This window comes from Chenopodium album, chromosome 12 (genome assembly GCF_948465745.1).
Source record: "Chenopodium album chromosome 12, dcCheAlbu1.1, whole genome shotgun sequence".
Classification (NCBI taxonomy): Eukaryota; Viridiplantae; Streptophyta; class Magnoliopsida; order Caryophyllales; family Amaranthaceae; genus Chenopodium; species Chenopodium album.
Window position 1 is genome coordinate 55,898,700 of NC_137845.1, and position 17,953 is coordinate 55,916,652.

General features: G+C 35.2%; 1 protein-coding gene across 2 annotated transcripts; it reads left to right on the forward strand.

Moving 5' to 3' along the window:
* Positions 1-3,820: 3,820 nt before the first annotated feature.
* LOC145570683 (putative serine/threonine-protein kinase PBL8) lies at positions 3,821-10,261 on the forward strand. 2 transcript variants are annotated; one of them, XM_081629843.1, is made up of 7 exons: positions 3,821-3,953; positions 4,051-4,327; positions 4,423-4,778; positions 4,877-5,012; positions 5,605-5,741; positions 7,198-7,321; positions 9,631-10,261. In XM_081629843.1, exons 2-7 carry the CDS (start codon positions 4,276-4,278, stop codon positions 10,143-10,145), a joined length of 1,320 nt encoding a protein of 439 aa, XP_081485969.1. In that variant the 5' UTR covers positions 3,821-3,953; positions 4,051-4,275; the 3' UTR covers positions 10,146-10,261. The 2 variants fall into 2 exon arrangements, with proteins under 2 accessions (XP_081485969.1, XP_081485970.1); XM_081629844.1 differs by having other exon boundaries at positions 3,844-4,327; positions 4,459-4,778.
* The last annotated feature ends 7,692 nt before the right edge of the window (positions 10,262-17,953 follow it).

Below are 17,953 nucleotides of genomic sequence, written 5' to 3' on the forward strand. Positions count from 1 at the left end.
TGTTAGATCTATGTTGATTAATAAATTGCGAGAGCCTGTTAATCATGTTATATGTGTAATGTTGATTATTGATTGTTATGTTTTATCCTGGAATATTAATTATTGGTGAACCTGTGACCCCAGGCCTTTTATTAATTGATTCTCCCTATTCTTAATCTTCGTAGTTAATTCCCTTTTAATAAAAACAATTTGGTTACTTAATAGTTTAGATTACTCTAAATTAATTAGGAATAAGTTGACTTCTTTCCCTGTGGATTCGACCCTACTTCCCTATCTACATTAGTTAGAGGACTTAGGTAATACTTTTGATTAGGTGACACGACTTTAGCCTACCATTTGACACGTAGAATAATGTAGAGGATTGATGATGTCAGCATGTTTTATTTTAGTAATAGTTAAATAGATATGGCCAATTCACCGTTTTTAGGGTTGCCAAACCTTACACTTTTTTGCGAGCCTAACCGATCGGGTCAGGTCATTGTTGATCACCTCTAAGCCATCAAGTTGGGCCATTGTTGATCATCTTTACATGTTAGTATAATATTAACTAGATTAGACTCGTGCGATGCACGAATTACAAAAATTATTGAAATGAAATAGCTTATTTCTATTATTTATTTTCCCGTATATACTTATAAATTAGATCATAAAAGATATCTAGCTATCATCATAAATTACACGAGTAACAAAATATAAAAGTGAAAGCCAATCTGATCTAATCAAACCATATGCATACCAACTTATATAATCCATATCTAAGAGTTTAAAATACAAAATAAAAATACTTGTAATTTAAAGATCCTAATTTAAATAAATAGAAGCACCTTGGAAATATAGGGCGTATTCGGCGCTAGCTTTTGAGTAGCTTTTAGGTAGCTTTTAGTGGTTTGACCAAGTCAAATCACTACTTGACAAAAAATGTGAGTGTTTGGCAAAGTAGTGGTTAGGGTAGCTTTTAGTGGTGGAGGTAGCTTTTATGAAAAGTTAGAAAGATTAGCTTTTGAAATTGGAGGTAGCTTTTGAGGTAGCTATTGAAAATTTAATCTCTAGTTTTAAAAATAAAATGTTGATTTTTATATGTAACAGCTAGTCAACCGCTACTTTACCGAACACTCATATCTAAATTATTTATCTTCACAGCTAACATCTACATACACAGCTCACAACTACCTCCACAACTACATCTATTTTCACAGCTATATTTTGCCGAACATGCCCATAAAATAATGCTAACATTTACTTCATAGCATCCTTAAAAAAAAAAATTGATAATAACATTAAAACCTTAAAAAAAAACTTCGTAGTTACCTAAAAAGTTTAAGCTCGATATCAATTTATTTATTCCAACCAAAAAAAAATATTTATTTATTTATTTATTGACACAGTCAAAAGATTGAAATGAAAATGATTAAAAATAAAAAAATAACCAATTCCTCAAAATATATATATATATATATATCATAAGTGCATTTGGCGGGGAAATTTTTTATGAGAAAGCGACACATATACAGTTTGGGAGAGAGTCAACAATTTTCTGTTTTAGTAATAGTTAATAAACATGTTTTGAATTATCTTCTAAATTACTCTTGACATGTAAGTGACAATATAGTCCTTTTGGGCCTTATTTGACTTTTATATTTGTAAGAAATGTGTAACTATAGATATTTATGGTCAAAGGCTCAAAGTAATGCCTTGATAAACTTGCACAGTTAAAATGAGAAGAACATTTAGAATTAGAGGGGGTGGTAGTACATTACGAAGCTAAAAAAAATACTCCCTCCGTTTCATAAAAATCACAATACTTTGACTTTTGCATTATTCACATACTTATTTTCACTATAAATTTTATCAATATATAACAAACATAGATCCCATCCATGTGAAATATTTTTGGATAAGTCTTTATATATATTTTCATTTAAGCAAACTTTTATAGAAATATATATACATTATATATGAAATCCATAGATTAATAATCACTTGACAACCATATTTGTGATAAAAAAATAGTACTACCGCTCATAAATCTGTAGGTAGTTTTATCCTAAAATCTATTTGAATTTTATTGAAAATAAAACTTTAAACTAAATTATTATCCTAAAAAATTATTCTAGATATATCCACTTTTTTATCCTAAAAAATCTATCTAAATAAATCATACGTGTCAGACTAATGATTAGTTGTTACGTACATGGCACGACACTTGATAGAAAGTTGGAATGCCAATATTGATGTCTTGTGCCCGGGCTAATCTTACGACTTAAGTTTTGTTGTATCATGACTTGACTAATCGTACAACTTTACATATTTAATAATGAATGACATATTTTTAAGTCGCTTATTAAAAAATATTCTAAATGGATTTATTTTGAAGTATTCTTTAACACGAATATTATGATGTAAAAATAATAAATTTATAAGATAATTATTGAAAGTTATAATTTAATTTTTATTTAATAAGGTTATAATTTAATCTATACATATGAAATATTGGTATTTTATTAAATATATAACAATTTTTATATGTGGCTGACCACACCATATGTCCGGGGTTATTTATTCAAATGTTACTTATTTAAGGGTTACTCGGTCGATCAGGGGTTACTCGGTCAAGGGTTACTCAATCAGTCAGGGGTTACTCGGTCAAGGGTTACTTGGTCAGGAGTTAATCGGTCGGTCAGAGGTTACCCTCACACAGAAAACGCGCTAATCGACTGAGTAACCTCAAAATAAGTAATCCTTGACTGACTGAGTATTCTAAATAAGTAACCCTTGAATAAGTAAGCCCGCCGAGAACGCGCTAACTGATTGAGTAACCCCAGAATAAGTAACACTTGACCGACTGTGTAACCCTTAAATAAGTAACCCTTGAATAAATAACCCGGCCACACAGAAAAAGCACTGTAACTCTAAACCAACAATTTTATCCTACAAAATCTATCCAAATTTTATTGAAAATAAAACTCAAAAATCCAAATTTTTTATTCTACAAAAATATATTCAAATTATAAATTTATTGGCGAAAAGTTGAAACGTTAAGTGTCGCTGTTTCGTGCCCTGTCTAAAAGTTTAGTTTTATATATTAGTTACTAGTTTTGTGCCCGGGCGATGCCCAAATTGTTGGTAAAATTTTAGGCTTGAATGTTGAATATATAATATCGCTTGTTTGTATAATAGTATATTTTTTGTAATTTTATTTGTAAATAGATTTTCATGTTATTATTAACTTGAAATTTTTTTATTGAACTAACATTATTTTTACAGAACTGAAAGTATTTTTACCAAACTAAAATTATGATTAAATCTTATTTTTACTGATTTTCTATCATTTTTTAATATATTAAATATATTATAAATGGATCATTTTAAAGAACTTTTTAAAACAAATTTTATGATAGAAATAAAATCGAGTTATAGGATATTTATAAAAAATTATGATTAATTTTGTATGTATGAAATATCAGAAGTATATCGATAATGAAACTCTATACAACAACTTTATTTTACGAAAATCTATCGAAAATTCTCTTACTTAGTATCATATGTGTCACAATAATACCTATTTGTCGTAGATGTCGCTGCCTCGTGGCCTGTCTGCGAGATCCGCCTTTATTTATAAGTGATATAATATGATATTAGATTAGATTACAATTATTAATGATTAAAGTTGTATATTGGCATATAAATCGGTCAAAGTGTTGCGATTATTATAAAATAGAGAGGGTATAACATTGAAGAATGTTCGGAAACAATCTTTGAAGAAAAGAGAAGTGATGAACCAAAAGTGTTATGTAAGAGAGCAACTAATGATAATAATAATAAGAGGGAAAAAAAAAAAAAAAAAAAAGCAAGAAAGAAAGGAAAGAGGAAGAAGAGTGGAAGTTGCAATCTCGCAAATAGTGAGGATAGGACATTGGAGGCGGAAAAGACAATGCAAAAGCAGGGGAAGGGAGGTAGGCAATCCATGTAAAAACACTAGTTAAAAATTTACTCCAGGACTTGCACTTTGGGAGTAGTAAAAGTAGTTTATACTTTATATTTTAATTGTAGAAAAAGGTAAAGAGAGGATTAGCCGGAAGAATGAGAGATGCAGCAGACTAGCAGCAGCAATTGCAATTGAATTGGTAAGGAAGCTTTAATTTGTCACAGCAGGAGAGTGGACAGTGAGCATCTGCTGCACGGCCACTCCACTTCCAGGCCGGGATTGGTTATATACTTCAGCGGTGTAGGAGTCGAGTCGAGCTGAGCTGAAATAGGTTTCGAAAGCCCAGAAAGATGGGCAATTGCGGCACTAGAGAAGAATCTGCCGTGGTGGCTCATGCTCAAGGTACACACAGACATTATTAGTAAAATTTTGATTTTGATTGTAGTGTATAGCTAGCTATATATACATGTAGATCTAAGTGTTTGGGGTGTATGTAGTTGATCAGCTTCACATGCTAACCTCATTGCAAGCAGCGGCAGTAGCAGCAGGATCCAAGAAGCAGCATAGGTCTGTGTCAGATCTGAGCGATCCTTCATCTACCCCTCGATTATTGGGCATTGAAGAGGACTCTAGAAAGAATGTCGGACTTTATACAGATGTTATCGCTTTTACACTCTATGAGTTGGAGACCATTACTAAGAGCTTCCGTTCAGACTACATCTTGGGAGAAGGCGGCTTCGGAACTGTTTACAAGGGTTACATTGATGAGAATGTCCGTGTTGGCCTTAAATCTCTCCCTGTTGCTGTCAAAGTTCTCAACAAAGAAGGTCTTCAGGGCCACCGGGAATGGCTAGTATGTCTTCTTCTACACTTTTTTTTTTCCTTTTTCTTTTTCAAGTTGTTTTTTCCCAATGAGGTCACAGTTAGCTCACATCTTCACTCAATTCGCAGACCGAAGTCAATTTTCTTGGCCAGCTCCGTCATCCTAATCTTGTTAAGTTAATTGGTTATTGCTGCGAGGATGACCATCGCTTACTCGTCTACGAATTCATGTTTCGAGGAAGCCTTGAAAATCACTTGTTTCGAAGTATGTAATTTCCTCCTTTTTTATTACTTATGTTTTTGTTATCAAGTCTCTTTCTTTTTGATCTTCAAGCTAGGATATCAGTTTCTATTTTTGATGCTTATAAATTATTCCGACAACTTAAGAGGATGACAGAACAATATCTCATTCAAATAACAAACTTGCACTGACTTGATCTCACTCAAGTGACATACTTACAAAAGCCTATACATTATAATTGACTACCCATTTAGACTTTCAGCAATATTACCCTGAGCTTATAAGTTTAAAGTCAACCAAACCATCCTATGTCCCTCACTGAGGTCACCTTCAGGATTTCCCATTGTGAAGGCCGACTCTACAAGTTAGGTTACCATCTTCATTCCGATATCCACATTGAGGTTACAAGGGGATTTGTCAATATGATAATGATGAGAGTACAATAGTCAAACTCATTTAGGATTGCATGCAATTGCATCTCTTTGAACTTGTTGCAGTGTCATTGCTCAATATTGTATTAATCATGCTCTTCGTCCCTTTTAATTTTTTATTTATGTATACATAGTTACTGGACATTTTTAGCTTAAGTTGTTATGGCTTTTCCTGAGGCATACAGAGGCAGTTGCTCCCTTATCGTGGTCTACAAGGATGATGATTGCCCTTGGAGCAGCTAAAGGACTTGCCTTCCTTCACAATGCTGAAAGGCCTGTTATTTACCGTGATTTCAAGACATCTAATATACTTCTAGACTCTGTACGTTTTCTTAACTTTTCTATTTTTATACTGCCTCCATTTTTTTCGCAATTGTTCTATATTTGACTTTCACATGTGCCAATGCAGAACTTTAACAATCATCAAATCTAAATAAATTATCTAAAACCAAAATTATGATAGCTGATAATAATCCAATCTGTCTATATAACTTGTCCCTATGGAATTCACTAACTCATGTCCCTTTTTAATTCTTGCTTCCACCTCTCATGGTTAATTATCTTCTTACATGTGGCAATGTCAAGAATTACGTTTTTACCAAAGCCCTCTTTCTTCCCTAATTAGAAAGGTTGACTTTTGTTCTGTTCTCTTCATTGTAGCAGAAACTTATTATTTTTGTTAGAATTATAACAATCCAAACATATAGCTTTAGGTATATCAAGTTAGTTATATGAATTAAGAACAGCCAAAAAAAAAAAAAAAAAAAAAAGGCTAAGTTAAGATTCTAGAAGGTGTAGTCAAAATTTTATGTTAAAGGAATGTTAAATTTTAGATGGAATTATTATAGATTATTAAATTTTTTTTAAGGCTTTCTTAACAGCTTGTAGATCTGGAGGGAATAATTTTTACTGAATGCTGCCAATTGTCTTTCAGTCACTACTTTGGTAGTTAAAGTAGAAGATATATTTTGAATTATTGAGTATATTTTAAAATATGAGACTTTGATATTTTGAAAACCACATTGAGACGAAGCTAACTAGATGCCATATGATAATCACTATTCTTAAATGTCAGTGTGAAAGTACGGTAACAATTCTAGAAGAATCAGTCAAGGCCAAAAAAATTAAGACACAACCTTAGCATAGTGTAGACATATTAAGTCCAACTTAATATAAACAAAGGGGCAGTAGGGAGTCTTCACTTTGCCTCGTTAGTGGGTTTATGGATTGCAGCCCTTGTGTATCATGGTGCTGAATGAAAGCAGAATGGATGGAAAAAACAATTGGGGAGGGAAGGAAAGGAAAGGATAAGGGGGAGGGTCAATCCACCATTGAGGTGGTTAGTGGCTCTGAGCACTGCTGGCAAATGATTGATGGCACTAAGTTTCTTTTCCTTTTCCTTCTCTTTGAGGAGAGAGTTGTGAGTGTGTGGAGAAAGCCAATAGGGGAGGGTGGCGGCCATCTTAGCCATGAGACCCTTAAGTGGGGCTCGATGATGCTGTTGATCTGCCTGATGAAGGGGAAAAGGAGGCTGTTGTGTACAGTGTGACACCTATTAGACTGGGGCAGGGTCTGCTGACTTTTATTAGTTCATGTTCGAAGGAGATAGGGATGGAAAGGAGATATATATTGATGTACTAATATATACAACTATTGGTTTGATGTGTCAATAAATACCATAAATATGTTCCTGATCTCTATCTAGATTTAGGGATGATATTGATGTGCTAATACCTCATTCTCATATATATATTGTCTGTGCTTGCTGCCCTCGCTAGGATTACACGGCAAAGCTTTCTGATTTTGGACTTGCAAAAGCTGGACCACAAGGTGATGAGACCCATGTATCTACTCGTGTGATGGGAACCTATGGATATGCTGCCCCTGAATATGTGATGACTGGTATGTAACAGAGCTCAAACATTCGATCAAATTAAACTTCTGTCCTTCCTTCTTTTGCCTGAGGCTTCTTGTATTATCATCTTCTTACATGTTGGGACAATTGCTACTAATGTCTCCAATCACAATATTGTCTTTGAACTAGAAATAGCTTACATGGGCTGATTGTTATTTTTGTATGGTTCTATGATTTTATTGTCTTCTTGCACTTTCTGATAATGGTCATTGTGACGTGTTGTTGATGTGTTGCAATTTCCAGCAGAAATACAAGTGTATATATGTTAGTTTGTACACTCATCACTTGGCACTTGTCTCGTCTCAAATCAGAAAATTTTTATCTGTTTTAATCACAGTAATTAGTACTGCTGTCTATATGAATTTGAGTTTACTGTTGGTTCAAGTTATTGTCATATTAATGGAAATTGAGAATGATAATTATATTCATGATTTATGCTGTAGTAATTCAGAACTGTGGAGTTTGCATTATTCATTTATTTGTATCAGCTAAATTTTATAACTGCAATTATATTAGTGTCATAATTAGTATGTTATGGTAGACCTGGCAATCCTGACCCAGACTCGATGACCCGACCCGAATGACCCGACCCATGACCCGAAATTGACCCAAAAACATTAATCTGAAATCGACCCAACCCGACCCATACCCGACTCGAAAATAGAGTTGACCCGATCCTGACGTGACACCCGAACAGACCCGATACCCGAAATTGACCCGAACAGACCCAATACCCGAAATTGACCCGAACAGACCCAATACCCGAAATATCCCAAACTAAAATTACCTTATAATTGAACTAATAATGTCTTGTGCCAAAAATAACTCAAATTGTTCATCATCAATCGTAGCTAAGTATACTCCATATAAAATTATTGATTTGAGATTGATATACAAATGAAACAACCCGAACATGACCTAAATTAGATTTTGACCTGACCCGAATATGACCCAAACATACTTGATCCAAAATTGACCGGACCCGAACATACCCGACCTGAAATTGACCCGACCCAAAACCTGACCCGAGTCATACCCGAAACTCGAATCAACCCGACCCATACCCGACCCGAATGTTAGTTAACCCGACCCGACCCAGACCCCAATGACCCATTTTCCAGGTCTATGTTATGGTAATACCTCCTGTCATTTGTGTATATAACATCCTTAGCAATTTTTATTTTACTAAACTAATGGGATCATTAACTATCAATAGCTAAATTTTATAATTGAAACCGCCCTCCTAATCTTTCATTCTGTCTCCATGTAAACACTGAAACATAATTTCCATCCATTAGATAAATTATTTGGGAAGGTTACCTCTAGCTTTTTTTTCATTAATGAAATAAAATATGAATTCTCATAAATAGTAATTGTGAACTTAAAAAATAACCCCCCATCTTTCCTCGGAACTCATTTAACTCCCATTCCCCTTTGTATTGCTACCTGTTCTCCTCTCCCCCACACTACTCCCCTCCTGCAGAGTGCAGAACAAGGAAGATATTTTTTACCTTCCTATTTCCCCTTTTTTTTTTCCACACCGAGGGTTCTAATTTACTTGGACAATTAGGATCAACTTTTCCCATCTCCAATAAAAGGATCAAGCTATGTGAAAATTTCCCTCACTTTGCTTTCCCTCAGGGATCAAAAGAATGAAACCACAATGCGTCACATGACTTACATCTCACTCACTAGTGCATGTAAAGGAAATTCATCGGAAGTTTTGGGTGTATGTTCTGTATTTTATCAAGTTTCCTTGTTTCCCCTTGGCCTGTCTTTTCCTTGCTCATTACTTTATTTGGCCAAGGATAGAAATTATGCCGAATATATAGCAGATAAACTTGAACTATGCGATTGCGATTATCGACCTGGAATTGGCCTGAACTTAGAAAGCAGGTGTGTTAAAGCATGTGTGCTTCCAAGTACATGAGTGTATCTACTAAACTAGCTCTGGTTCTACTCTATCTAGTTTTTTTCACCTTATGGATTTGCGTGTATGTTCTGTGGACCTGAAATCTAGTCTTTTTGCTGGATTGCTAGAGATAGAAAGAAAATGGGTTTACCTACTCCTGGCAAGAGAGAGTTTTATTTTTCATTGTCCTTTTCTAATTACTTTAGCAGATTTCGATTTCTAGCTAGTTTTACTCTATTCAGCTTTCATTACATCATTTGCACATCATATAAAGTCCCGTACCCCAAATATGCATTTCATAACACATTTTATTGGAATTGACTTTCTTCATTAGTACGATTGGAGTATGTAAGCAATGGTTCTGATCAGAGTCTGTGTGAGCAGGTCATCTCACAGCTAGAAGTGATGTTTACAGCTTTGGAGTTGTACTCTTGGAGCTATTGACAGGGAGAAGGTCGGTTGACAAGACCAGACCAAGTAAAGAGCAGAACTTGGTGGATTGGGCACGACCAAAGCTCAATGACAAGCGAAAGCTTCTGCAAATAATTGACCCGAGATTGGAAAATCAGTACTCAATACGAGCGGCACAGAAAGCCTGCAGTTTGGCATACTATTGTCTGAGCCAAAACCCAAAGGCAAGACCCTTAATGAGTGATGTAGTTGAGACTCTGGAACCTTTGCAATGTAGTGGTGATGCTGTGGGTGAAATATCATCTGCATCCTCATCATTACCGGTTTCAGCCTTCAGAAGTAAGCGTGCTGGTCAGTTCCCTATGAGGGGAGTGCCAGAGTACCCAATACGGCAAAGATTTCCCAGCAATGTTAGTGCTGCAGCTAGTTGTCGTTCCCCCAACCCTAACTGTTCTCCCAGTGGTCTTGCACCTTGCCGAGTGAGATGACTAGAATCTCTTTGTATACTGCTCCTAGTTCCTACCTTACATGCAACATCTAATAGCAAGTTAATCATGACTGGAAATGCCTCTTAATGTGATGTAAATGGTTTTGTTTTCCTTCCTATCTATTGTGCAAATGGCCATCTTTTCTTAGATTTTATACTTTTTTATTTTTTATTTTTTCTGTTGGCTTTCTTATTTGCCATCCGTGGTAAGTCTTAATCTTTCCTTTTATGGCTTCAGTTTATTCTGTTTTTCAATTTGGGTGATTAGGATATTGGAAATTTTTAAGATTAGTTTGGCACGTCTTTTTTTCGACTTTGGGAAACAATTATTACCCTATATTTTCCAATTCAATGATGGACATCGATTAACTACTACTAAAACAAGCCAACATTGACATCATTTCACTCCAATTAGATACTTGTCATACTCCTTAGCTTAAGTTTTTGATTGAGTTGACTCTCAAATATGATATAGAGTACTAGACATAGCGTGACAACAAGGTTGCGAGTTCATATCTCATCAACCTTTCATTTTAAGAAATTTTCCATTAGTTTCAAGTTAAAAACTAATATTCTCTACTTCAAACGAAATGAGATTGTGCAAAATTTTAAATGAGTTTTTTGTAATATTATACGGAGTATGTGTTATGCCTAAATTTTCATCACATGTTCGCGTATTCGCAGGTTGTTAGGTTACAGGTTGCAGGTTGTCATATGATCAGCTACCCAGTTCCAGATACTAAGCAAGGTCAAATAAGGACTTTTCCAAGGAATATTCCAAGGATATCTTAATTGAACAAGTCAAGAGAAGGTGCCAAGAATATCGGAACCATAAACCTCAGCTTGCCGTTGATGAAGACTAATTCAAACTACAATAGATAAGCACTCAAGGAGAATGGCGAGGAAGTAGGAACAACCTCAGCCCACTAGTCCCGGATTCCATGGAATCCGAAATGAAGCCGTTGAAGCCTTACAAGTTAATTCTTGTGCTATAAATAGGAAAGTAAGCATTGTATAAGGGAATCACAAATATTCCAGCGTTATTATTCATAGCAATTAAGTATTCCTTAGCAATCCTTAGCATCATTATTATCTATTTGTAAACCTTAATTGTACTTGTTTCAACCTAACAACCTAGTGGATTGGTGGACTCATTGCCACCCGCAGTTTTTACCCTTCTTCTTGGGGTTTTCTACGTCACCATTTTGTGTCTCTTCTTCCCTTTCCCTTTTTGTTTGATCTTTTTATATCTTCTATCTTGATTCCTAGAACCTGCATTGTCATTTGCATCCCTGTTAATCTAGCTGTTGTCATATAGAGCCTGGTCTTATCTGGCAGTCAGATTTTGACCTAAACAGTTTGGCGCCGTCTGTGGGGACACAGTTAGATCATTCTACCCATTTCATTTGATCCATCAATCATCATGGCTGAAAGTCCCAGTCGAGATCCTACCATGGCCGAAATTGTTGAGCAGTTGCGGGAAACTCGAGAAGAGTTAAGAGTTGCCCGGGAGCAGAATCTGAAGCTCCATAGTGAATCTCAATCTCATCAGGCATCCTTGGAGAAGCTGAACAAGGAGATTGAATCTGTTAAGAGCAACAAGAAAAGAAGATTCAAAACTAGTGATATTCCCCAGTTCTCCCTGATTTCATCTGATGAATCCGAAGGGGAAGAAGACGATCCTAAAAAGAATGATAGGGAGTCTGGTGAAAACCCTGACCCCATGGACAAACAGGTGGTTATTATTGAAGCCTAAAATCGAAAAATGATGAAGCTCTTGACCCGGCTACCAGGTGCGCCAAAACATGTAGCCTATGAATCCCGTGATGGATTTGCTGAATCCCCCTTCGTAGAAGAATTTGCTAAAGTTAGAATTCCCACGAAATTAAATATTCCATCCTTCTCTAAGATGTACGATGAAACCACTGACCCTCAAGATCATGTGGCCCAGTACAAGCAGAATATGTGGCAGCTATCAATTCCGTGGGAGCTTATTGAACCCACCATGTGCAAATCCTTTGGCGCTACTTTATCAGGACCTGCACTCTAGTGGCTGATCAACCTGAAGCATGGATTAATCAACAGCTTCTGTAGTCTGGTGAACAAGTTCTACCAGCAGAGAGTTGGAAAAGCAGAGCAATGACCTGTACCGAGTCATCCAGAAGAAAAATGAGACGACCAGGCAATATTGGGACAGGTTCAATACAGAGATGGTCAACATCAAGAACTGCGATCATTCGACTGCCATAGAAGCTGTAATACCCTAAAATTTTCTATTTACTAATGTTTCAGGGACGAAACTTGTTTTAAAAAGGGTAGATTGTAATACCCGTATATTTTGTGACTTTGTAAAATATTAAATTAGAGTTTTTGTTTTTAAGAAAAAAAAATCTATCTTCTATTTTATGAACCCTACTTTATTCCGGACTTTGGCTAAATCTATCTAATCATAAATACTCCCATCTACCCTAAAACCTTTTGGTCATTGTATAACTGCAAATAATATCATCCGTTTCTTCGTCCTATTAAGAACACTTGACTTTTTCTCATTCACAATTGTCATGTTCGATTATATATATCACGCATGATATATATAAGCCTTTGTATAATTTATTTTTAATCATTCACCCAATATATTAACCTTCTTAGTTTACGAGAAACATATTTTATCATTCCATAATTCTCACTGCATAATTAATTATGCACGATTGACAAATCCTTTTGCTTTATTTCCTGATTATCACATGCATATGTGTGATTGAAATTGCGACGTCTTGCATACAATTAATGTTAATAGTTTCTGCTCGTTACTCGATAATGATGGCGAAGGTAATCACACAAATTTAATCTTTGGAGTTGTATGTCTATAATTTATTATTTCGTAATCACACGATCTCAATTAATTTTGTGATTTGTTTGGTTACAAATTGTTAGTATTAATTATTGTACTTTGTATTGTTATGTTTAAATTTTATACTTTGTGAATTATATATGATCATGATTTATATATATATATATTAGTATGTGGTATTATGTGATTTAATTGTCGAATTGATTGATTTTGTTATTTCTAGGGTTTTAATGTTGTCTCTATTTGGAGTATTGTTTTATCGAGGTTTTAGGGTTGTTAATGCAGAGTATTATTTGTGGGTTGAGATTTGATTATTTTGGGTGCTAGTATTATTACCCTAAGAGTTGAGATATTTATTGATCGGATTGTTATGTTATTTGGGAATCTGTGCCATTGTTGAGATATACATTATTAGTTGTGAATGATTATTTGATCAAGTATGAGATCAAAAGGTTGAGAAATTATTATTTTGCTCTTGGTTTGAGGCTCGGCGTTATAGACCTTAGCCCTTGGCATGTTGGTAATGAGATAATGATCATGAGTTAAGAATGAGGTACAATCTTTATTTATATTTTTCTATGGTCCCCTACAGTGGGAATTGGCCCGTATGTGGTCTGGTTCAAGGTGTTTTCTAGATATTGGGAGTATTCAAGTTTTTATACTTGTTGGTTTTATTCGAATTACCCATGTCCAAGGCTAGGTATAGAACAATGAGCATGGCACACTTATGGGTTATATGAGATGATTGAGTAAAGGTTCGAATTATTATTCGAGGTTGAGTTGATAAAGGTTATTTTTTCAGAGTACAATGTGTAATGTAGTTTCGAACTACATTATTTAATTGAGCTAGTAATATAGATTATTCAATTATTCTTTGTATTCTGATATGTGGTGTTTACTCAGCTTTTGCTGACGTGTGTGTTATTTTGTTGTGCTACTTGTGTTTGCGGCCATGTCTTTTTCTTATGGTGGCCCTGCGACGATCTATTTTGGAATTTGTCCTTAATGGTGAGCAGACAAGACTGTTTTAGCAGGTTGATCAAGTGATCGTAGCTAAAGGAGCTCAAGTGATCGATTAGTATGCTATAATGAGTTTATAAAGTTGTATAAATAGCTCACCTAGTTTATTGGGTTGTAATTATTGGGATTTTGTAAGCCTTAACACTTGACAAGTTGTCGAGTGTGGCGGTAATACCTCCGATTTAGGTGTATGCTTCCGCAATTTTATTTAAAGGTTGTTTATTTTTTTCTTTTATTTATTGTTTATTATTATCTAGTAAATCGGGGGTGTTACAAATTGGTATCAGAGCCTAGCCGCTTGTGGGATTTACGCAGGGATCTTCATATCCCAGCGTGTTTTGGTTTAGGAATGAACCTTTTAATAAAGAACTAGGATTAAAATTGACATAGGTTAAGCCGTTTCAAGAGTGTTTCCTTATGTGCTCGTGCTTGTTGTATGTGTTTCTTTTAATGTGACTAGCTTTGAGTTCGAGGGCGAACTCCTTTTTAAGGGGGATAGTATGTAATACCCGTAATATTTTAGTACTATATCTATATATATTTTATTAAGAAAAGTTTGATTTAGTGCTTGTTTTTCTACTCTAAGTTTCGGGGACGAAACTTGTTTTAAGGAGGGTAGATTGTAATACCCTAAAATTTTCTATTTACTAATGTTTCAGGGACGAAACTTGTTTTAAAAAGGGTAGATTGTAATACCCGTATATTTTGTGACTTTGTAAAATATTAAATTAGAGTTTTTGTTTTTAAGAAAAAAAAATCTATCTTCTATTTTATGAACCCTACTTTATTCCGGACTTTGGCTAAATCTATCTAATCATAAATACTCCCATCTACCCTAAAACCTTTTGGTCATTGTATAACTGCAAATAATATCATCCGTTTCTTCGTCCTATTAAGAACACTTGACTTTTTCTCATTCACAATTGTCATGTTCGATTATATATATCACGCATGATATATATAAGCCTTTGTATAATTTATTTTTAATCATTCACCCAATATATTAACCTTCTTAGTTTACGAGAAACATATTTTATCATTCCATAATTCTCACTGCATAATTAATTATGCACGATTGACAAATCCTTTTGCTTTATTTCCTGATTATCACATGCATATGTGTGATTGAAATTGCGACGTCTTGCATACAATTAATGTTAATAGTTTCTGCTCGTTACTCGATAATGATGGCGAAGGTAATCACACAAATTTAATCTTTGGAGTTGTATGTCTATAATTTATTATTTCGTAATCACACGATCTCAATTAATTTTGTGATTTGTTTGGTTACAAATTGTTAGTATTAATTATTGTACTTTGTATTGTTATGTTTAAATTTTATACTTTGTGAATTATATATGATCATGATTTATATATATATATATTAGTATGTGGTATTATGTGATTTAATTGTCGAATTGATTGATTTTGTTATTTCTAGGGTTTTAATGTTGTCTCTATTTGGAGTATTGTTTTATCGAGGTTTTAGGGTTGTTAATGCAGAGTATTATTTGTGGGTTGAGATTTGATTATTTTGGGTGCTAGTATTATTACCCTAAGAGTTGAGATATTTATTGATCGGATTGTTATGTTATTTGGGAATCTGTGCCATTGTTGAGATATACATTATTAGTTGTGAATGATTATTTGATCAAGTATGAGATCAAAAGGTTGAGAAATTATTATTTTGCTCTTGGTTTGAGGCTCGGCGTTATAGACCTTAGCCCTTGGCATGTTGGTAATGAGATAATGATCATGAGTTAAGAATGAGGTACAATCTTTATTTATATTTTTCTATGGTCCCCTACAGTGGGAATTGGCCCGTATGTGGTCTGGTTCAAGGTGTTTTCTAGATATTGGGAGTATTCAAGTTTTTATACTTGTTGGTTTTATTCGAATTACCCATGTCCAAGGCTAGGTATAGAACAATGAGCATGGCACACTTATGGGTTATATGAGATGATTGAGTAAAGGTTCGAATTATTATTCGAGGTTGAGTTGATAAAGGTTATTTTTTCAGAGTACAATGTGTAATGTAGTTTCGAACTACATTATTTAATTGAGCTAGTAATATAGATTATTCAATTATTCTTTGTATTCTGATATGTGGTGATTACTCAGCTTTTGCTGACGTGTGTGTTATTTTGTTGTGCTACTTGTGTTTGCGGCCATGTCTTTTTCTTATGGTGGCCCTGCGACGATCTATTTTGGAATTTGTCCTTAATGGTGAGCAGACAAGACTGTTTTAGCAGGTTGATCAAGTGATCGTAGCTAAAGGAGCTCAAGTGATCGATTAGTATGCTATAATGAGTTTATAAAGTTGTATAAATAGCTCACCTAGTTTATTGGGTTGTAATTATTGGGATTTTGTAAGCCTTAACACTTGACAAGTTGTCGAGTGTGGCGGTAATACCTCCGATTTAGGTGTATGCTTCCGCAATTTTATTTAAAGGTTGTTTATTTTTTTCTTTTATTTATTGTTTATTATTATCTAGTAAATCGGGGGTGTTACAGAAGCATTCCGCAAGGGTCTCAAATTCTCAATTACCGTTCCAGGTTATATTATGAGTTGACCAGATACCCTTGTGCCTCTTTTGAGGAAGTCAGAACCAGGGTAATGGCTGAGGTCCGTGTAGAAGAGGACGAGCAAGAAACCTGGTTGAGAAAAGGCCAGTTGGGTATTCAGGAAACCAATATTCTGGACCCAGGCAGAGTAACTGGCGTGATAATCCGAGGCGCAGCAATGTAAGCAGTGTGTCAGATTAAAAAATGGGCGAAGGCTCCAGCAGGCCGGAACCAAAAAGACCATCCTGACATCAATTCATACGGTTTTGATACAGATATAGTTGGAGTAATCAATGCTCTAAAGGAAATTGGGCAACCTGTAAGATGGCCTAGAAAGAGAGATAAGCCAGACCACCAATAAGATAAATCTAGGTGGTGTGAGTATCATGGAGATCATGGGCATAGAACCAATGAATGCAATGGTCTGAAAAGAGAGGTAGCCTGGTTGCTTAAAAAGGGTTACCTGAAAGATCTCCTAGGCAAGAAAGGAAAAGGATCTGAAGTCAAAAGAGAAGCCCTGCCAGCTTCACCTCCACCTAGTGTCGTAATCAACGCTATATTAGGAGGATCTAGCATAAGCGGAATGGCCTATTCCAATGCAAAAAAGATAGCAAGGGTCGGTACGCCAGCTTCCAGCATCCCTCAAACCTACCCCAACAGAGAAGAGAAAGTGTTAGACGAAATGAAGATAATATTTGATGAAAGCAGATTCAATGAGCCAGAACATCATGATTGCCTGGTTATCTCCCTCCATGTTAGTCATTGCAAAATGAAAAGGGTGCTGGTAGATAATGGAAGCTCGGTTAATATAATATTCAAAGATTCCTTAAATTAAGCCGGGTTCAAAGAGTCAGATATCATTAGGAGGTCTACGATCCTCGTCAGGTTTAATGGTGAAGCCATGAATATCTTGGGAGAAATCTAGTTGCCAACCTTGCTGAAGGGCTCCAATATGATGCACAAGTTCTATGTGATAGATTACAAGACTGCCTATAATGTGATAGTGGGAACCCCGTGGATCCATAAAATGAAGGCTATCCCATCAACCTATCATCACCTGCTGAAATTTCCAAGTCCGTGGAGGGTAGCAATAGTCGAAGGAGATAGAAAGCAAGCCAGAGAATGCTACCAGATCGCCCTGAAACCCCATGGACCTTCAATCTAGCAATTATAGCAGAATCCAGCACCTGGACGCCCAGATGAGCTGCAATTAGATGAAGTGGTGCTGGATGAATCCAAGCCAGATCAGATAGTCAAGATCGGAGCAGCATTACCTGTTGATTAAAAGGAAGCCATCATAAAGTACTTGTGGGAGAATTCTGATTGGTTTTCTTGGTCTCATCAAGATATGGAAGGAATCAGTCTAGAAGTCA